Source organism: Rhagoletis pomonella, unplaced genomic scaffold (genome assembly GCF_013731165.1).
Source record: "Rhagoletis pomonella isolate Grant_MI unplaced genomic scaffold, Rhpom_1.0 Rhpom_scaffold_00009, whole genome shotgun sequence".
NCBI classification, from domain to species: Eukaryota; Metazoa; Arthropoda; class Insecta; order Diptera; family Tephritidae; genus Rhagoletis; species Rhagoletis pomonella.
Window position 1 is genome coordinate 18,658,362 of NW_023458563.1, and position 22,845 is coordinate 18,681,206.

General features: G+C 39.2%; 1 protein-coding gene across 7 annotated transcripts in view; it reads right to left on the minus strand.

Annotated features, from left to right (window-relative positions):
* The window catches only part of LOC118745617, a 314,215-nt gene that overhangs the window by 74,055 nt on the left and 217,315 nt on the right, over positions 1–22,845 (minus strand). For 5 of the 7 annotated variants that reach the window (XM_036479137.1, XM_036479135.1, XM_036479136.1 and 2 more), the window contains one exon: positions 17,678–21,651. In XM_036479137.1, coding sequence (XP_036335030.1) covers positions 17,678–21,543 — 3,866 coding nt within the window. In that variant the 5' untranslated portion in view covers positions 21,544–21,651. The remainder of the gene's footprint in view (positions 1–17,677; positions 21,652–22,845) is intronic. The other 2 variants (XM_036479139.1, XM_036479138.1) reach the window with 1 other exon arrangement.

Sequence of the window (22,845 nt, forward strand, 5' to 3'; positions counted from 1 at the left end):
GCTTATTCGTGCGTTTATGAAATTTTACTGAACGCCCATGCACGCACGAATTCGCGCTGACAGCAAATATTCCGTCCCGTACCCGCGGGCTTACGCAGGGGCCCGTCGGGCCCGTGTCCATCTCTAATTTGGGCTACCTAATTCCCTACATATGTACATATATGTACACACGCACGTTAGGGTGGTAGCGTCCCTAGTATAAATTTTGGAAATTAATTTTTAACCTCAATTAACAAAAAAAACACATTTCTCACAAACACAAATGTCACTCAAAGTTCGCTTAAGCTGCATTTTCACATACATTCATACATCTCCAGTTTGAATTTTAATACTCTCGCTAAAACTCCTACATATTTACGTATATATGTACATACACACATATATATAGGTGTGCACACTTATTAGGGTGGTAGCGTAAATCAAGGTGAATTCTTCAAATAGTTTCACCAGTACTAATAGTTGGATACGATTTCATTCGCAGTATAATTCGGAAAAATTTAAGAAAATTAATAGATAGAAACCGAAAGTCGAACAAACAAACGAAACTACATGAATATTTTAAAGTAAAATTGGCGACACACTTACCCATAGATATGGCTTAGTGTTTTACTTCAGAATAAATACCCATCGGCTATGAGCTGCAAGCGTACCTTAAATAAATACATACAGGTACATACAAACCCGAATAGACGTGTAGGAATTTTGCGAAGTTAAACTAAACGAGCACAAACAAACATATTTGCAATAGATACTTGCGATAGGTACATATACAAGTATATATTTATACACTTTAATTAAATTTTCAATAAGAAATTCTCCCTCTCTCAACTCAATCAAATCTCATTCAGTCTCTCAATTCTCATTTATTGTGATCTTATCCAATTCTACTCAGACATTACCTCGCTCAATTAAAACCACTCTTTATTTCTAAAATTAAGTTCTTAAATCATACTCAGACATCATCTCCCAAATTGAATTCAATATCACTAACTTAAAACCTCTATTTATTTCTCAAATTAAATACTTAAGATAGTTTTTCAAATACATAAGTACATATATTAATGATGGAGGCAGCAAATAAGGGCACACTGGATGTGGAACCGAAACTGTCCGCAGACCCGAAAAAGCGAGACAGTTCAAAATCAAGGTCTGATCGAGAATTTAAAAAGTTCATTTTCGAGACGAACAGATTGGAGATTTTTTGCTCCAAGTGGTCACCGTCACTAGTTTCGGACCAAACTGAAGCCTTTTTGAATGTTAAAATCTCGCCACTCTAGCAAAATTGGCAACTGGTGTTGGATACTTATCAATACATACACCTTTCAGACTCTTACGTAAGCGTAAGCGAATCGGTCGAACGAATGTTCGATAAATGCAATGATAGCTATCAAAATTGCAAAGCGGAAATGACCGAAGCTTTAGAACTTTTCAAACCGAAAACTGCGATACCCAAGATTTTTATGGGGCTATGAAGAATGGCCAGCTTTTTTTCGAGATATGTTTACGGCAGTATACATTAGGCACCTAAAATTAGCCCCCGCACAAAAACTATATCATCTGAGATATAAAACTAAAGGCCAAGCTGGCATCATTGTAAAGCAATACCCACTCAGCGATGAAAGCTTTGAACTCACTTGGGAAGCTTTGCGATCACGATATGAAAATCGCAGAATCCTCGTTGATAATCAGCTCAAAATTCTGCTAAACCTAGCTCCGGTTTTCAGCGAAAATAGCCAATCTTTGCAAAAGTTGCAAACGAGCATAAATAACTGCCTCTCTATCTTAAAAGCTCAAGGCGTCTCGGTCACAAATTGGGATCCGGTCTTGATTCACATATGTACATCCAAACTTCCAGAAGAAACCCTTGCTCTGTGGGAACAATCCCTGTCGTCTAGGAAAGACCTTCCTCGTTGGTCCGAAAAGGACTCATTTTTAACAACGAGGTATGAAGTAGTTGAAAGGTTAAATGCCCACCGCCCTTCAAAGTTCAAGACCACGCAAAACTCAAACCCGACAGCAAATCACTACCAGAACCCCAAACAGAGTTTTCAAAACTTCAACCCTTATTTCAACTCAACAAAAACCCCACCTCACAACTCCAACCCTAACTCCAGTGAAGTTCGGTCCTACCACAACGATCAAAAATACGTCAGTTCTTGCAAATTATGCCAAGTATCTCCTGCTCACCCACTCAAAATTTACCCCAAATTTAAATCGATTTCGGTGCAAGATCGACTGAAGTTTATTAAAGAGAATGGATACTGTCAGAACTGCTTAGCGTTTTCTCACACGTCTAGAGAGTGTGGAAGCAGTTTTATATGTGTGTACTGCCAAAAACCCATCACTCTATGCTTCATATAACTCAAAACTTGAACAACTCGAACTCGAAGCCCAGATTTCGAAAATCGACAGTACACACCACTACAGCTAGGTCTACAGAAGAACTCGCTTCAACTCCCCGAACCAAGAAGAGCAAAGATCCATTCAGTCTCACCATACAACCAGTAAGGAAAAGGTGGTACTCCCAACTGCGATGGTGCCTATACTACATTTAGGAGATACCAACAGCGTACGAGCCTTGATTGATCCCGGCTCCGAGAAAATATTTATCTCCTCGAGAGTAAAAAATTTATTAAGACTTCCGACCAAAAGAGCTCGATACGAGATTTCCGGCATGGGAGGAAGAATTGTCCAAAACTCAACCGAAATATGCCAACTAACGCTGTGCACGACGGATACAAAAATTAAGGTGGATAGTTCTACCACAACTTACCCAGTTGCTTCCATAATTCACCATTAAAGATGTTGATATGACCCAATTTTCCTCGTTGGATCTCGCTGATCCCTCTTGTTTCACTCCAGGTAAAATAGACTTGGTGTCTTTGTTTTTGTCAGGAATCAAAAATGTAGTCGGAAGCTTGCTGGCACAGAATACCATCTTCGGATGGATTCTCAGTGGCCCTGTCCAAGCTCGAGTGTCCTCATTTTCCACGAGAGTCGAAGAAACATCGGGCGACTCTCTAAGCGAACTGCTAAAACGGTTTTGAGAGCAAGAAGACATGGTGGACCCCACTGAACCCTCGATGGAAAACAAATACTGTGAAGACCTCTACAGGAAAACTACAATTCGAAAAGCAGACGGCAGGTACGAAGTTCGGTTACCCTTCAAGGAAGCATTTCCGGAAACAGTTGCCCTTGGGCTCTCCCGATTTTCCTCTCTCAGCCAGCTTCTCAGTCAAGAACGAAGTCTCGCAAAAAAGAGTAATCTAAAGGCGACATACTCCGAAATCTTGGAAGAATATGAAATTCTAAATCATAGGGAACCAGCAGATTGTCAGGAAATCGTTCGCAATGGAAAGTACTTCTCATTTTATCTTCCACACCACGCAGTCCTGCGCCCAGAAAGTAAAACTACCAAAGTAAGAGTAGTCTGCAACGCCTCGAAACCGCAAACTCTGGCCACTCACAAAATGACATCCTCTACACTGGTCCCACTCTCCAAACAGATTTAGTGTTATTGATACTCAATTGGAGACTCTATAAGTTTGTATTCAATGGCGACATTGAAAAAATGTACCGCCAAATATTGGTTAACGAAAACGACCGCGATTTCCAAAGAATCGTTTTTCGAAAGACTCGTGATAACCCAATAAGTGACTTCAGACTAAAAACAGTGGCCTTCGGCGTAAACTGTGCCCCATACCTTGCCATTAGAACTGTCCACCAACTGGCCGAATATTCGCAATTCAAATACCCTCTATGCCCCAAGATTTTGAAACAAGAAACATATGTAGACGACATATTTTCTGGAGCGCATAGTCTAGAAACCGCAAAGAAGTCCTTAACCCAACTCACTCAAGTTTTACAGTCGGCAGGGTTTCCCCTCAAGAAGATCACCGCCAATGATATCACACTACTCGAAAAAATACCCAAAACAGATCTTTTGGACTCAAACTTCTTAAAAATTGAAGATCTCAGTACAACCAAAATGTTAGGTATTCAACGGAACGCAGTGTCCGACTCGTTTTCCTACACGTTCAACGTACCCTCAGCCCCACACTCATCCACAAAACGGCAAATACTCTCAGCAGTTGCCAAACTGTTTGACTCGGCAGGATAGCTACCGCCTATAATGATTATAGCGAAAATCCTCCTGCAAACACTATGGAAAGAAGGAAGTGACTGGGGTGAATGTGCGAAACCCAATTCCCTTCATGTATGGTGCAAATTTGTTGAAAACCTAAGAGGAGTTGGAAAAATTTAAGTTCCCCGTTGGATAGGATTCTCACCCAGTCACAACCTCCAAATTCATGGATTCTGCGATGCGTCGCAAGAGGCATATTGTGCATGTTTGTACATTCGATGGCAACAAGGCGAAAACCCAGCTACTCGGCGCGAAAGGCAAAGTAGCTCACCTGCAGACAATCAGTCTTCCGCGGTTGGAACTATGTGGGGCGGTACCCCTATCCAAACTCCTCCATCAGGTACGTTCTCAACTTGATCTCCATAAGGCAAGCGTACAGCTATGGTGCGACATGTAAACGGCAGCGACAATCCCGCTGACTTAGGCACCCGCGGCTGCAAACCACAAGACTTGATCTCTCACTCACTATGGTGAATCACTCTGCAATCCTCCCAATAGTTGGCCACGCTCGGAACCCCAGAAAACTCAACCCCCAGATCAGAGAAATATCAAAGTTTTCTATATGACAGAAAAGGAAGATGCCCTCGATGGGTTCTCTTCATTTGCAAGAGCCTTGCGTGTCATTGGCTACGTATTTCGATTCTTCCATAAATGTAAGAAGATCTCTCAAGACATGGGTCCATTAACACAACAGGAAATATATGACGCCAAAAAAAGGTATTTTGATGAATACTCCCAGCTAATTTCCAAAAAACCCATTAGTAAGAAAAGCAGTTTGCTCACTCTAACCCATTCCTGGATCACCAAGGCGAGTTAATGGAGGATTAGCGCATGCCACTCTAAGCTTTAACGAGCGACATCCGATTATACTCCCAGGAAACTCGAGATTTTGCGAACTTTATTTGCAATTTCTTCGCATAACTCTCCTTCATGCAGAAAAGTCCCTAATGATTCGTATGGTGCAAGAAGAATTTCTCATTCCCAGACTAAAACCTCGCATAAAAATAGCATCTTTCAATGCAAAACATGCCCAATATATAAACAATAGGTGCGCTCACAAATAATGGCCGCACTTACTGTCACCGGAGTAGATTTCGCAGGCCCATTTCTAGTTAAAGCTGGACTAACCAGAAACGACCCATATGAAAAAACGTACGTGTGCGTGTTCGTTTGCTTCTCCACGAAGGCAATCCACTTGGAAGTCTGTGCTGATCTGTCCACAGAAGCCTTCTTGGCAGCGTTTAATGTATTTCTCAACAATATCTCTTCCAAAATTGTAGATAAATTTGGTATTGAAGGTGTAGAGTGGCAATTCATTCCTCCACATGCCCCTCACATGGGTGGTCTGTGGGAGTCCAGCGTAAAGAGAGTCAAAACTCATTTCACCAAAGTCGCTGGTACGCATAAATTCAACTTCGAAGATATCACAACTCTTCTCGTCCGTATAGAGGCAGTATTAAACTCTAGGCCTCTATCCCCGATGTCCGAGGATGCCTCCGACCTACTAGTCCTCACTCCGGGTCATTTTCTTCGAGGCGCACCTTTACGTGCAACACCCGAGCCAACTGCCGAGAATTTGTCTCTCACAAATCGCTGGTAAAAGGTGAAAATTCTTCACCACGAGTTCAGTCGACGCTGGAAAAGTGAATACATGCGGGAATTACATAAAACGCATAAATGGAAGCATATCCAAAAGGATGTTGAAGAGGGCGAACTCGTGGTAATAAAAGACGATCTATTACCACCACAAGAATGGCGTATAGGAATAATACTTAAAGTACATAAAGACGCAGATAACCATGCTAGAGTCGCCGATATAAAAACCCAAACAGGCATATATACCCGACCAATAGTTAAACTCTGTGTTCTGCCCATTCAATAGTCCAATAATTAACTCACCTAAACCCCCATTTCTTAGATAAACTCTCGCTACCATCCTAACCATCAAACGAATTGAATTGATACACTACCCTTGGCACTTAGTTAATCTCAATTGCGTCCCCATTCTTAACCAAACTGTTCATTTCTTTCAGATCACCGGACGTATACCAGTGCCAAATATGCTGCCGCTTTCACCCCCTACAAGCCTGCCCATGTTTCCGAAAGATGGACACAGCGAAACGGTTGGATGCAGTGAGGGTGCACAAGTACTGTGCAAATTGTTTGGCACGGTCACACACCACCGCCAGATGCCCTTCGCGCAACTGTTGCCGGATTTGCAAAATGTCACACCACGCGCTACTTCACCGAACAAGTGAACCCAGCCACAAGCGGATTTCGAGTGCCGTATGAAAGGTATCTGAGCAAAGAAAAGTCGGTCGACCACATAAGGGTGTAACTCAGCGCGTTTGCATCTGCAGCCAAAATCACGCAGCGAACTACAAACGGCAAAGTCCAACCGCACAACTACAGACAACCAATCAGCGAAAGTCTAGAGTGACTCGTGGCCGGGTCAACAAGAATCGCCGACAGCTTCATCACCTGGTTTCAGCGGCCGTAACATCATTGCAGGACCTCCAAAATGCCTCAGTGGACATTGCACCGGTGCAAGGGGTCGGCATGTTCATGATGAGAGAGCTCATAGAGCTCTAAAATCCCTCAAGAAACTTTTTCGCATACACGTCGACATGAATTTACAAACACACGCACTTTGTAAGAACAAAGCAGCAATACGTCTGCGACCGTCCACCGAAACGGATCTTCTTTTAAACTCAATATACATTTATATATTACCAAGATCGCTTGTATATAATCGTTGAATTCATAATTTTTTGAAATTAAAGTTAATTTGAATTGTACAATTGTACATTATGATCTTTTTATTTCTTTCAACCCCCGTGAGATATTAGCAACCTTGCTATCATGTCGCCAAATACTTATTTAAAACGAATGGCGGATATTTTAACATTTTTTATAAAAATTAAGGAGGTGGTTTTTACAAATCCAAAAGTTGTGTTATGAAGTTAAAAATTTTTATTTTGTTTTAATGCAGCATTAAAGACAAATATATACGGATATGTTTGGGGAATTTCAGATTTATACAACAAGTAGTTCTAAAGTTATAACTATATTATGTTGACCCCTACAAGCGGGCGCTCGCCTCAAGATGATAGATATTTTTTTTTAATAGCACTTGTACAATAATTTTGGAAGTAGATAATATTAAGTGAAATGTTGAAATTCATAAATTTGTCAGTGTAATATAACTTATTAATCCTTCATTAGGCACGTGGTTTTTTGTAACGTGGCTAGGCACGTGGACTACGATCGTAGACCATTTTAATAGTATTATTAAATGTTTTATTTTAATTTTTTTTTTAAATACTTCATAAGTAATATTCTGTGAACTATTGTTAATAATATAAACTATTGTTAAAATAAAAATATTAATGTTTGTTTTTAAATATTTATTGTAATTCATTAGTAATTTTTTCATAACTATCGTATAACTTACAAACACATTTTATCGGTATTAAAACTTAAAATAAAAATATGTAAAATTCACTAATTTAAATAAAAAATAAAACTACAGAACAAAATATGTAAGGTACGGATTCCTGAAAACTGCATATGTTTACTCGCTGAGACAATCAGTGCAGCTTTCTCTCATATGATTTTTGCAAGCAAACCTGCAACACTTCCCTGTAGGGAAAACACGAACTAGTGAACCAAATTTCTAGTTCAGTACTAGTTCTTTTTCGCCAAAAACGAACCAGTCCGATAGTAACTAGTCACGCACCACTCCAAAAGCAATGAAATGTGGTACTTTCACTAAACTATTTTATTTCAAATTTTAAACGCAGGGAAGGTAATCATTATGAGAAAAATAATTTAAATCACCATTTAATCATTATGTTATGAATTATTATTGAGTTTTATTTTTTCGCTCAAACGGAAATAATTACACTGTGAGACAAATGGTAGGGGTCAGTGATCGGGAAGGGTTCAAACTACCGGGGAAAGTTATATCGGTAAAAAACAAGTTATACGTGTCCCGGCGTTTCGCTGGGTCACGTCTAGGAATCGAGATATATATATAACTATCATATAGGGGGAATTGTCACCTTTGGTGGTCTTTTTTTGACATAACTCGAGAACCACTTGTCCGATTTTGCTCAAACAAAATTAAAAAAATTAAAAATTACAATTCCTTTAATCTGTTCATATAACGTTTTTCTATATAATCAACAGTTTTAAAAAAAATTTAATATTTTAGGCAAAAAATATTTTTTTTCTTCATACATTTATTTTTACCGGCAAAACTGTTGATTATATAGAAAAACGTTATATGAACAGATTAAAGGAATTGTAATTTTTAATTATTTTAAATTTGTTTGAGCAAAATCGGACTAGTGGTTCTCGAGTTATGTCAAAAAAAGACCACCAAAGGTGACAATTTCCCCTATATGATAGTTATATATATATCTCGATTCCTAGACGTGACCCAGCGAAACGCCGGGACACGTATAACTTGTTTTTGACCGATATAACATTTCCCGTTGGTTTCATCCCATCCCGATTTTGACTGTCGCATAGTGTTATTATTTGATTTTTATTTTTGGGATTACAAATAATGATTATTTTATGATTTTTATTTTTTCGCGCAGAGATTATCATTATTTTTCAGTTTTATTTTTCCACTTAAAAATAATGATAATTTATAAAATTGAAAAGGCCATAAATACGCAACCTACTGAAATTTTGACCTGAAAAGTCTGGGTCTTATTCCTCTTATAAGGGTGCGGCTGCCTCTCAAAAGGATACGTCGGTAATCACGCTGGTATAGTTTTTGAGTTGCTTAATAATCATTATACTTAGTGATTCCATAAAAACAGGCCAAGATCCTGAAGGACAATTGAGAAAGGCAATGGCATTTGCAGAAAAAGAGGCATTAAAAAAAAAGTGTCAAAATAATTAACAATTTCTCACTAAATTTATTTAAAAATTCAAGCCACCAGAGCTACCTTTTTTTAAGAAAAGACAAATTAATTTTTTTTAAATAAATTTTTATAAATTAAAATTTTTAAATACAGTCAGTCAATAAAGTTTAGGTACAACGATTTTTTTACAATACGGGCAACTGCTTTTTAAATATTATAGTTTTCGGTAATTTTTTATAAATATATGATAAATTCTACAACAAAATCCCCAAAAATCAGAGTTCCAACCCTGTGCAAAATTTAAGAAAAATCTGAAAAATTTCATTAAAATAATTCACTTTCTATTTACGCTCTCTAGAAAAAGTTGAGTTTTCAGTTTTTTAGCCCATTCAATTTTAGTATAATGAAGTGCAAGTATGAGGAAGCTAGGACTTACCAAACAACAAAAAAAAAATTGCTAAATAAGAATGGAAAGTCCTAGCTACCTCAAACTTGCACTTTGTTATACTAAAATTGAATTTGCTAAAAACGGCGTACTTAACTTTTTTCTAAAAAAAGTGTAAATTGCAATATTTGGATGGAAATTTGCGGAGTTCTCTTTAATTTTGCATAAGGTTTGGAACTAACCATATTTTTATAAAAAATTAGGGAAAAATAAAATATTTAAAAAATAGTTGCCGGTATTGTAAAAACTTCCCTGTACCTAAACTTTACTGACTGACTGTATATCTTATTTAATTACGACAAAAACTTTCGAAGTACTTCATATACATATAAGCTTAAAAAGAACTGAATTTACTTAAAAATCAATATGCTTAAATTTAGACAAGTAAGACAAAGTGAACTAATATTTTTACTTTTAAGCAGAACACTCTTTTGTTTTTTACTTACTACTTAGGTTTAATACTACTACTACTACTAATAATAATGTTGTTTATAAATTTTTAATAAATGCGTTTAAACATTTGTGATGGTAATGTCCTTCCTGCAACCGATCGTATTTAATATAAAAGGGAAATGTTTCGACAAGCCTGATTAGAAATATAGATCTAAGGTGACGAATTTATAACAGGTTGGGAACTATTAAAAATGGATGCAGATCGAACTAGATCTCATCTGTCGAATTAGGAACTGGTTTGGAACTAAAGAAAAGGGGATGCAGAACGAACTAGATCTCATCTGTCGAATTTGGAGCTGGTTCGGAACTATAGAAAAAGGGATGCAAAACGAACTAGATCTTGTCTGTCGAATTTAGAACTTGTTCGGAACTAGAGCCAAAGGGATGCAACGGGGGACAATTGACACTTCCTAGGACATCGCAATGTTAAATTCGCCAGTCGCTAGCATGCAAAAGAGAATTAACGCGCACTAGTCATGGTTCCAAACGCACTAGAACCGAACCAGTTCCGCACTAGTTCGTTTCCCTACAGGGTTAGCACAAGAACGTCGGGATGATTTGTTTTTATTTCGAGGGCAAATATGACAACGTGCGACGTAGTTATGTGGTTGTTGAGGGGGTGTGGTGGTGTACTTGGAATGCCAAGAAGGGAATGAGCTCGCTTCCTCATTTCTCTAGGTAGTCGGAGAATTTTTGATCTGACTTCAATTTGTGGTCGAATTAGCTCCCAAGCGCATTTTTCTATAAAATCACAGCGTCTCAAATTCTTATTGGGATAGTTTGCTTTATATTCACAAAGAGATATTTAGTAAATTATAAACTATTACCATTGGGAAACGGCGCGTATTCCTTGCAACATTATATTTCTGGCACAATTGGTATACTAGATCTACACCAATTTTGGTGCGATTGTAATTGGTTATCATGATGGGTTTTCTGTGATCATTAGTTTGTTCATCTATTGCATCATCATGGTGCATAGATGATATCAGAACCACTGACCGTTTTTTTTTCGTAACATTTTCTTGGAGACCAAAAATACTTGACTTTTCTTCACGATTCTTCCTGGGCAGAAATTCTCGAGGAACTTCACGTCTATTTTTTCTTACAGTTCCCAAATATGTAAGCTTTTTCTTTAGCAAATTTTTGACCAGCGATAAGCTGCTAAACCAATTGTCATCAGTAATATTGCGATTAGTACCTGCAACTTGCTCTACCAATCGAAGAGTTATCTCTTCCGCGCTATTTCCGAACTTGTATGATCCATCCGGCTGAGTTCCGACATAAGTTTCCAAATTAAAAGTGTAACACGTTTTTGCATCCACCTTTGCGAATGTTTTAATGCCATACTTGGCCGGCTTACTAGGAATGAATTGTTTAAACGCGCAACATCCTCTGAACGCCAATAGCTTTTCATCCACAGTAAGAAACTCACTTCCAATGAAATTACTTTGAAAATTTACCAGAAACACTTCAAAAAGTTCTCTAATAGGCGCCAGCTTATCAATTTCCCTTCTCTGATTTCTTGTATCTATGTTGTCAAACCGCAGACATCTTATTAGAAATCGAAACCGTTTCTCGCTCATTGCTAGGTAGCACGACTCAACCCCGTTTCCTTGGGAATTATCCCAATTTTATGAAGATTTTTTCTAGAGCTTCTTAGAGCTCCAACCAAACACAAAATACCAATGAAAGCCCGAATTTCTGTCTCATCAGTTTCTCTTGCGTCGTGATTTCTTCTGTCTTCTTGAAAGTTACTTCGAACTTTTTGAATATATAAATTTGTAGAAACAGTTGTTATTCTTATAACTGAATCATTCACAAATAAACTCAAGCATTCAATTTCTGTTTCAACATTGCGCGCATTACCTTTTGTACCCGGCAAAAGTTTGATGATATTGTGAGAACGAACACGAACTTGCAAATTGGGTCTGGTTTTCTTCCATTTAGTAACATTATCTTTTCCAAGATAAAAATTTGTGGGATGAGCTTCGCCAGAATAGTTTGAAAATATTTCATCAAGTTCTGATCCTTCTAGTTCATATTCAGTCTCGTGATCACTCTCTTCAGCAGCATCCGCACTCACATCCATATCTACATCAACCTCGGACTCATCTTCTTCATCAACAGGGCTTTCTTCCCCACTCGACAGTTCACAGAGCCATCTCTGCCATACTTCAGGATTGCTGCTCCTTTCCACTCGCCTTTTCTTGGAATCGCACATAATATTATCTGAAGTAAACTGTATTAGCACACTTCTATAAAAAATAATAAGAATAACTTACCTGAATTCATTGCAAAAAGTTAATTTAACATGCAATGCTGCAGCAAGAAAATGTGACGTCGTTAGTCAGGTGGTCTACATATCGCACACCGTCTTCAAAAGAGTCACAACTCAAAATAATACGTTTGCCAGAAAATGCGAAAAACTACTTCTTAGCGCATGATAATCATATGGGCAAGGGCGACTTTACCTTAAGTTTTTTTAACAAACTATAACAAAAATTTGCTCCAGCTTTTGTTGAAAGGTAAATAAAAGCTCTGCGTACATTTTCAGCGCATAATCTCAAAAATACCAAATTTTACCTTGATAGCATTTACAACTGTACGACGAATCCGCACCGAATACACTGATTGACTAAAGAGATTAATTTTCAACAGCTAATAAAAACTCTGGATAATATAAAAATAAATTTAAAGAGTTGCACAAGATTAAAAAGATGTGGTCTACGATCGCAGACCACGTGCCTAATGGAGGGTTAAAGCTCTAGATACCTACATATCGTCGTTTAAAGTACAAAACCGCGTATCAACAAAATGCAAAACCGCGTATCAAGATGATGCAAAACCGCGTATGTGAGTTGCATAAATTGTTTTCTAGAGAGTAAAAATCCTCATATTTCAAAATGGTTCTATTTTTTATAAAGCAATCGAATTTCAGGCTAGTATATTTCAGGACGAAGAGATAAGGGTTGAGCCAAGAGCTTGTGCGTGCAAATGCAATTTTTGGCAGCAAATGTCAGTTACGCGGTTTTGCAGAATGACGATACGCGGTTTTGTACTTTAAACGACGATATGTATGCATATACATATATGTATAATTACACACATAGTCAAAATAGTTATTCGTACAGTGATTGTTTTATAATATTCGCATGTTTTTAATTTTTCGTTAATTTTTCACGAAAATACTGTTCATATTTTAACAAATACCATATAAATGAAATTTTCAAACTTTTTGCAAAACTTAAAAAAAAATTATACAAATTTTCATCAAAATTTTGAATGACAGTTTTCAGAAAAAATTTAGTATGCAGAGTTGTAGCTAATTCTATCTCAGTTAATAAATCGCAAGCTGCAAGTCGCTTTAAATTACCTTTGATTTTTTAGAATTTGTTTCTCAAAGGTGTTACATATTTTCTTCCATGAGCAAAATGTAGTTTTGCGCGGAAGAAAACGTTCAACATCACTGAGAAAAAAAATCTGAAAACACAACGCAATTTTTCTTTAAAAATTGTGAGTAAAAATTTTGAAATATAGATGAAAACTTGTTAAAGTTTTTAAGTTTTGCAAAAAGTTTAAAAACTTAATTCGTATGGTTGTTGTTAAAATATGAACTATATTTTCGTGAAAAATTACCGAATAATGTTTATTATAAACATTGCGAATATTGTGAAACAATCACTGTACGAATAACTATTTTGACTATGTATGCAGTTACATTAGGGCTGCCATAATCCTGAACCCATCGACCAGGATACAAGTGGATATGGTGCCAATATATCCTCATAAGTACAGTTGCTTTGGTTCTGCTATTATAAGCCATGTAGTTTTGTGGCTCAATCCGTAGAGCTGAATAATTGATGGTGATGAAATGCTCAAGTTCTGAATTTTTTTAATCATAAAAGAACACATTTCTCGTGACGGTGACGTACCACCATTAGCAAATGTCCGCATATCCTACAACGCGCTTCATGATAATTTTTGGCATTTGGTATATGCATAACCTGAAGATAATTTAGGTAGCCATTCTAAAAGGCTTACCCAACAAGGACTGAAAAAAGTGCTTCCCTGCATGCTTTCTAGAAAGGTGTTTCCTATTTACAATTAACGCGAATGTACTTAAGTAAATGTTTATATTACTTAGCATTACAAATAAGATTCAATAGGCATTTTAAGTCTAAATGCAACTATTTGATGTGAACCTTAAATAAATTCCTTAAAGAAGTATGATTTTTATGAATTAAGAAAAACTCTAAGGGCCGGTTGCTCGAAGGCTGGTTGACACTAATCATCGGTTAACATCGTTATCGACGTTTTCGACTCCATGTATATAACACGGAGTCGGTAACGTCGATAACGATGTTTAACCAGGGATTAGTGTCAACCAGGCTTTGAGCAACCGGCCCTAAAAGAATTTCTTCAAAAGGCGTCCTACAAAAGCCCTTCTGAAAGCTCTTTTTGAGTAGCGAAGGCAGAAGCCCATCAATTTGTGCCACTCCATACAAAAAATGAAGAGGAAAGGAAAGAAAGGCCTTTTGGATGAGATGTTAGCTCCGTAAATTACCTTATTGGCAGTATTTACATATGTATGACCCCTCAGCCGTGTACCTGATCAGAAACTTGGGCTTTTTTGGTATTTGCCTGAAAAAAATGAGATTTTAACCAAATAAACTAAACAAAAAGAAGTTAAACTCACCAGATATTCAACATGTTAGAAAAACGTTTAGTTATGAATTTGACAGAAAGCTTAACCTTTTTTTCATAGCAAAATCTGTTAACAATTACAGAAGTGTCTGCATTGACCTTCATTAAAAAACTAGGACAATCTAAGTGTAGAAAAGGACACCAGGACTATTTGTCTAAATCAGGACAAATCCTGGAAAACCGGGACGTCTCGCAGCCCTAGGTTACATGCATATTTACTAAGTATGTATGTATGTAAGTATGTCTATTAAGTTTATTGATAAGTTATATAACACTGACAAATTCATGCATTTCAACATTTCACTTAATATTACGTCCAAAATTACTTGTACAAGTGCCCAGTAAAAATATTTATTATCTAGAGGCGAGCGCCCGCTCGTAGGTGCCACCATAATATTGTTACAACCATAGAACTACTTGTTGTCTAAACCTGAAACTTTCCCAAAAATGTCCGCATGTATCTATAATGCTGCATTAAAACAAAAATTTTAAACTTCATAACACAACTTTTGCATTTGTAAAACCCACCTACTTAATTCTTATAAAAATGTTAAAATATCCGCCATTTTGTTTTAAATACGTATTAAGAAGTGCAGTTAGACTCATCTTCTTTAGAATAGTATCTAGTTTATTGTGTAAAAATTGCAAATCAAGCGATACACAAACGTCTGAGATATAGTGAGTTCAAATGAAAATTTCCCAAAAATTTTCCGCAGTGAAAAATCCGGTTTTGTGGCTTCTTCGACATAAAGGCATAAGCAAAAATTTGGTTAAATTAAATATTTTTGAATAAGCTATCGATTACAATAGGTTTGAAATCGGTTCACTTCACTTTAAATTTATGCTTTTTTACGCTGCTTGTTGTTTCCGCTGCTTGTTGTTTTCGCTGTTGTTGTCGCCCAATTTTGCGAGAAAAGAATAACGGACCTGCGCATTGGGCAACCTCTTATATATAAACCTTGACTTGAGTCTGTAAATGCAATGCTTACGCCATCCGATTCTACGATAGTTTTGTGCAATTTTAATCTGCCACACATTTCATGGAACATTATTGGCACCGATGTTGTACCAGTTTCATCTAGAGATAGTAACAATGTATTTCTGGAGGAAATGGCGGAACTTTGCCTAAAACATATAAATATATGTCCAGATAAGTTTGGAAAGGTCTAGGATCTGTTCCGAAGTCCTCTATTAATCGGTCTGATCCTCTAGTTTTGCCAGAGGATGCATGCAATCCAGCTCTTGAGTTAAGCTATGAAATCATAAACGAAATTCGTAATAATAAGTTGTATAGTTCAAGTACTAGATATGTTTTTGCGAAAGCTAATTTCAGAAAAATTAACAAAGAACTTTCAAAGTTATCTTGGCCAATATATAGAGATGACGTGAAGCGTAGCGTTGAAACTTTTTATGACAGCAGTCGGTGCTCCTGTAAGGGGCAGAAATATGGGCCGACGCATTGAAAGTGAAAAAATACCGGATTCAAATGTCTTCGGTCTAGCGCAGAGAGGCACTACGCATTGCTTCTGCATACCGTGCAGTGTCCGCGGACGCGGTTCTAGTTATTTCTGGCGTCATGCCAATTGAGCTACTTGCTTACGAGCGAAAAGATATTTACAATCCCAGTGCCGAGATAGGCCGAGCAGCTGCCGCGGCAAGGGCAACAAAACTGGAACGCCAGCACAAAAGGTCGATGGATACACACCCTGATAGCCGACCTTCAAACATGGTTGAAAATACCGCACGGGGACGTCGATTTCTACCTGACGCAATTCCTCACCGGGCATGTTTACTTCCGAGAATATCTTCATAGAATGGGCAGGGTAGACACACCGTTCTGTAACTACTGTGGAAACGTCGAAAATAACGTACACCATCCATTCTTCACTTGCGAGTACTTCTTGACTTCGCGCAGAATGTTGGAAGAAAGATACGGAGACATGACCCCGAACAACGTAATTGGTGTAATGATCTCCAGTGCAGACAAGTGGGAAGCATTTGCTAGATACGTGAAATTCGTGCTCCGCTGCAGACGATAAGAAGGATGTCTACTGAGGACACCCGAATCAAACGCCCCTACAAAAGAGCAGCCCTGAGGCTCTAGCATCTGAAGACATGCAGAATTGCGGTGACAGATGCGGGATTCTTTCGCGGGCGGTGGAAGTTTGGGTTTTAGCGCCACCGGCCAGTGCATAATGAATTTCCCTCTCCTACTATCAAAAAAAAAAAATAATAAAAATTTTTGTAACAAATTCTTATTCTAGGCGCTGTGAGTTCAAATTCTTATAGATACAGTCAACGCTCTATTATTCTGTTATATCAATTTAATCCTAAACAGATTTTATCATAACTAATCTATGTATTTGTATTTTTTAAAGAGAATCAAGTGTCTTCAATAATCCAAGAAAATTTTTTGGGGGAATTTGAACTGACAAATGGCATCCCTTCTCAGATGGTCTACTTCAAAACTTTTAATTGCTTTGTGAGTAAATTAAGAACGGATTAGGTGCTGGGAAGCGGTTCAAGTTCTTAAACTATTTTCATACATATTACGACATAAATTTATTAGTGGGGATCAAATTACTTCACACAAATCAAGTGCGCTCAGATTCGCCATAGATCTTAGACAGAATTTACAAGGCAAAATTATGTATTTAGTTTCAGCATTATTCCATTTTAAATTACAAATGAGCCGTAAATTACGATAATGTGAACATGCTTCTAGACGGACAAGGTTATTTAGTTAGCCATTCGCAAAGAGATAATGCCGGCATTGTATTGAGAGCGATGAGATGTTGAAGAACCAAACCTCTTTATATATATTAAGAATCTGTCTAACTACTCTGGAGTTTCATTTGTGCTAGATACTATCACTCGGTTCTAAAAGCCATTGATAGCTAACTACCTATGCGTCTATGCACCTATGTATGTACATACCTACCTAATGCGGTGAATATGGGTTTTCGCATTTATTGAAACATGGCAAGTTTTCAATGAAATTCATACATATTTAGATATATAAGCAATGGCTTCTCATACACTACTCACAGTTTATAGACAGCGTGCGGATCTTCTGAGAATTCATCGATTATGAGGTCTTCAATACTGGTGGGTGGCGGGCGATGTAATCTTTTCAAGTCTGTTGGTGCATGTTGTGGTTGTTGCTGCTGCTGCTGCTGCAGATTAGGATGTTGTTGCTGCTGTGCTGCTAGTAATAGCTCTTGCTGTTGATGATGCTGCAGCTGCTGTGTCTGTTGTCGCTGGTAGTGCTGTTGCTGTTGTTGATATTCATGCTCTTGCTGATTGGCTTGATGCTGCAGTTGCTGCTGTAACCGGCTCTGTTCAGCAGTATGATGTAGATATACCATCAAGTGTTGTTGCTGCTGCTCCTCATGGGATCGTTGATGTATGTGATGGTGCTGATGTTGCTCTAATAAATTCTGTTGCCCCTGCTGTTGGCTGCAACGCATCGCTTCCTGCAGTTGTGCTTGCGCATGCAAATTGTGATCATGCAACGAGATATGTTGCAGTACATGTGACGCATCGTTTTGTTGCTGCTGATTAATGGCATTTTGTGCATGCTGCAGTTGTTGCCGTTGCTGATGGTCATGAAGTTGTTGTTGTTGCCGGTGCTGGTGCTGCAACTGGTGACTTAGTTGCCCCTGTATATAATGCTGTACACCTTGATTCAGATGACGTTGTTGCTCACGCTGATGCTGCAGTGCCATTTCCGCGGTATACGCATGCGTCCCGGCCGCAGTCGAGCAAGCAGCTGTCGACTCGGGCGCATCATCGTTTTCGCCTGTTTGACTTTTCAGCCGCTGTGGTTTCTGTTCCTGCAGCTGATGCTCGGCAACCCCATCGTACTTAGCTGCATGCCCATTGCCAGACTGCTGTAAATGTTTTGCTTTGTTTTCGTTGTCACTTTGCCGCAATACCTCCTCTACTTTAAAGCACTGTCCCGATTGAATTGGCAGGCGTGACTCATTTAATGCCACGAGGGCTACTCCCCCGCCGTTACCGTCACTGCTGCCTTCATTGTTGTACCGTCTGTAAGCTTCATTTGTCTGAGCCCAGACACTAGATCCCTTATTGCAATACGTTACAGTTGGTGTTTTGGGCGACTCCGGCGAGGCGTTCAGCTTGTAGCCGCCTGGGGCCGACAAATTTACATTGAATGCCGTTGGAGACGGCACGACATTCTTACCCATTTCACAGCCATCTGCTTTATTCGCATAGGGTTTCGCAGTGCTCAACATCGCTGCTGACGCCGTAGTTTTTTCAGTTGACATCGGTGCTGGCGTTGCTGTTGGGGTTGCAATTAATGACGTTGATGCTATAGCATCACTATTAGGAATCTTATTAGTAACATTTGATGAAACACAACCTTCGGTAACCGTAGTAATAGGAGTAGTAGTGGTAGTAGTATTAGTAAAAATGTTTGTAATTGTAGTTGATCTATTGTCCGCTGCCATTGACTGCCTTGTAGCTGAAAAGGATTCTGCCGAAAAGCAAAGGTTACCGCCGCTGAGCGTAGACATGCCAACGCTTTTGCGATAACTAGGTTGATCGCCATAAAAAGAATGGCCCTTGTCATCTAAAGTACCAACGCCAATTTCGTCACTACCCTCGTTGCCGACGCTTTCCCTCCTACCTATAGTTGTTTCCTCCCGTTGTTCTGCATGCTGAGTGTGTTGGTGCGATTTTCTCGCTATGGCATCCGCATCACTGGCTTTGTCCTTATCATTGGGACTACCACTCTTATCAACTAAGTTGTGACTGTTGATATACTGAAAATCCGGCGGCGATGCTTGTGTAAGTAAATACTCTACATGGCTAGGCTGCGCCACATTTGATTCCGTTGTTGGCGACATCGACGCCAAAGACGCTGCTAAATGCGCTCTAATGGCATATGCTGTACCACCACAATTTCCACGTTGTTCATCGTAAAGAATCTGGAGGCGCGCGCTTTCTTCAACATCAAACGTACTGCGCCTATACCCTTGCTTGCTGTTGAAACTGACTCTCTTGGCATCATTATGATCGTTGTTGTTGTTGTGCCCATCTGCTCCGTCTCTGGCATTACATAACCGGCTTTCCGACGCGATTTCGTTCTGCACTGTGTTAGTGCTGTTATACTCGTCGACAGCTTTACCTTTAGCCGTTGCAGAGTTTTCACAGCTCATGTTTTCTGTTTCGAAGGGATAATTCTGACCACGAAGCGCTATACGAATTGGTGCCGCTAAGGGGGGTTCGCCTGGTACGTAAGGTGTTTGCGTTGTGGAAGCACCCGAAGGTCCGCCTGCCACAAAACCCGGTTCCACGGCATTACCCGACGGTGTCGTTTCGTCACAGCTAGCAAGCGGCGATGTACTCTGTCGACGGATTCGCTGTTGGCGACGAGACAGTTTTGCTTCACTGGTGGACGGTGCATTCCCTTCCCATGCTGCACTGTTTCGTGGTTTTGTCGTTGACTCGCTCTTCGCTGTTGCATGCATGCCGCCACTGTCAGATTCGCCGCCGTAAAATCTGTTTTCTGCATCAATTTTTTCCCCATCTTCAATATCGGACGCATGGTGTGTAGGCGTGGATGTGCCAGATGCATTGGTTAATGTTGGTGAGCGCGCCTGCTCAGGTATTGTCATGTTGCTAGCATCGATGGAGTTTTCCAGGGTATTACAGTTACTCTTGCTTAGCGCACCGTTTTCGTTGTTCTCAACTGCCCGTTCATCCTGCTCATCATTAACAATGTGGTCGGCGTTGACATCCTCATCATTGCCGCCGAACTCGTTTTCATCTTCAACGTTTTCGACATCATCGTTGCCATCACTTAAATCGGAGCTAGAAAAATCTTGCATCTTTGAAATTCGCTGATCTGTTTGCTTTTGTAACTTTGCGCCTATTGTTGCGCGTTCACCTTTCTTTCGGTAAGAATCGGTAGTCAGCATACGCTTGCGACTCGTAATGCTGAATCGTTTCTCAATTTCCGCCGCCGGCGTCTCTTGTCTGGCGTCAGAAAGTGAAGAGCGCAGTGTTTTCGTGGAATGCACCTCACCTTCGCTGCTGCTGCCGGGACTGCTCTGATTGCCTCTGCTGTTGCTTCCGTCACATTTGGCAGATTGATCGACAATAGCTCTCGATTTATTTGGCAAAACTGCCGCTATATCACTTAGGCGTGCCTGTTGCTCGATTTGCTGTTGCTGGAGCTCTTGTTGTTGGAGCAGCTGCTGCTGTTGCTGTTTTTGACGAGTTGTGCGTGTACACTCTTCGTCAGATAAATAGCGTTTACGTTTTCGATCTCGTTCACTGGTATCCATTTTGCTGCTAGTATTGCCTATCGTGTTGCTCTTGCCGGCTTGGTTGCTGTTGACGCTGGCGTGAGTGTTACTACTACTAGGATTGTCGCTGCTGACGCATAATGCATTACCAATGCCGCCGCCGTGGGATGTAACGGATTCTTCCGCAGAAACTTCGCCGCAATTGGTGTCTTGCAAATTCTTTGCAAATGTATTATTTTCCGGGAGATGCAAGGTAACGTCGTGTTGGCTCATTTCGTGTGCTACCTCAAATGCTCTTAATGCGAACGTGGCTGTCACTGGGTAGGGCTTTTCGGGAATCTCAGCTTTGTTTAGATTTGCTTTACTTGTTATTGTGTTATTGTTGTTTACATTGTCGCAATTGTATTTTTTTGAATGCGAAATATGTTTGATATTGTTTGAGTTTGAAGACGTGGGCTTTTGATAATGGCTGCTACTTCTGCATTCGGCAAGAATTGGGGTGAGATGCTTGTTTCTATTTCTGTTTTTATGGTTTCTATTTTTTCTGCTATTTTCGTTGATAGATCTAATTTCGTTGAATGCATTGAGTGTGGCTAATGTTGAAATCGTCTCACGATACAGTGCTACCACATGCATATTTTCCTCTTGTAGCGAGTTGCAATCCTGACAATGGGTTTACGTTCCGGTTTTCAAACCAAAATCGGTCCACTGAAATGAATTACCAAGTATTTAGACGCGTTCCACCTAGCGATAAGGATACAAGAGGGGTAAGTTTATCTAAATACTTATTATAAACATAGGAATATATATCCGAAATAACTGAAAGACCAAAACAAAATGTATAAAGCTATTGGCAGATAAAAATACCACGTTTGGAAACATTATATTTTTCTATTGTTAATTCATTCTTTATTATCAATCCTGGTGTGAAATCGTCACAGTCATGAACGCATCCTCAATCGGATGAAAACAAATTACGAGACTCGAAAGTTGAAAACCGAAATGAGATTATTATAGCGCACAATAATGCTTTAGTTGTATATTTGGGAGCAATACTTATCGCATGCATTCTTCAAAAGCGTACTTAGTTAAAACATGTGATTTTTATATTAAATTTCTGGTGCTGTTGTAGTCCGTTCCGTCAATACTAAGCAGCACTCTATCAAAAATGAGAGTGGGCCATATCACATTGTTTCTCGGATTGAAATATATTTGTCATTAGCGAGTTTAATTAAGATATCTTTCTTGAAACATAGGGCCCCTTAATCTACCCGAAGCCCGTGAGGCAGTCGCTACTCAAAATGTGACTCAGAAGACTCCTGGCGGAGTTCTTTATACTTTTTCTTGAGACAAATATCTTCAACTTAACGTACACGATGTAGAGAAGAAATTTGCGGTTCGTCATGAAAGTTTTTACTATTTTAAAAGCCTTAGGAGCAACCTTCCAAGCTGCTCATTGGCTTAGTACTACATGGACTCCCACGCGGTCAAAGGCTTTCTCGAAATCAGTGGCCAGGATAGTGGCGTGATTTTTGGTGGAGAGGGCGTCAGACACATTGTGTTGGAGTTGAATTAGTGGATCACAAATTTTTGTTTGTAACGAACCATGTACTTACTTAGACATGATAGCAAGGAAATGGGTCTATAAGAAGAAATCAGGTTGGATGCTTTTTTGGTTTAATAGTTGGAACAATGGTCGCTATATGCCAGTTATGTGGGTATGATCCTTGACGATTGTGTTGTACAGGCAAAGTAATCTTTGTTTAGCGGCCGTAGGTAAGTTTGCAAGCATCGGGTAGGATATCCTATCGATGGCTGGTGCTTTAACTTTAGTGTGTTGTAGAGCGGATTTTAGTTCACAGAAAGTAATTTCACCGTCTAAAATTTTTGCTGCTGCCGAGAGATTTTCCAGGGCGTAGGTTGTAGAAATCCAACACA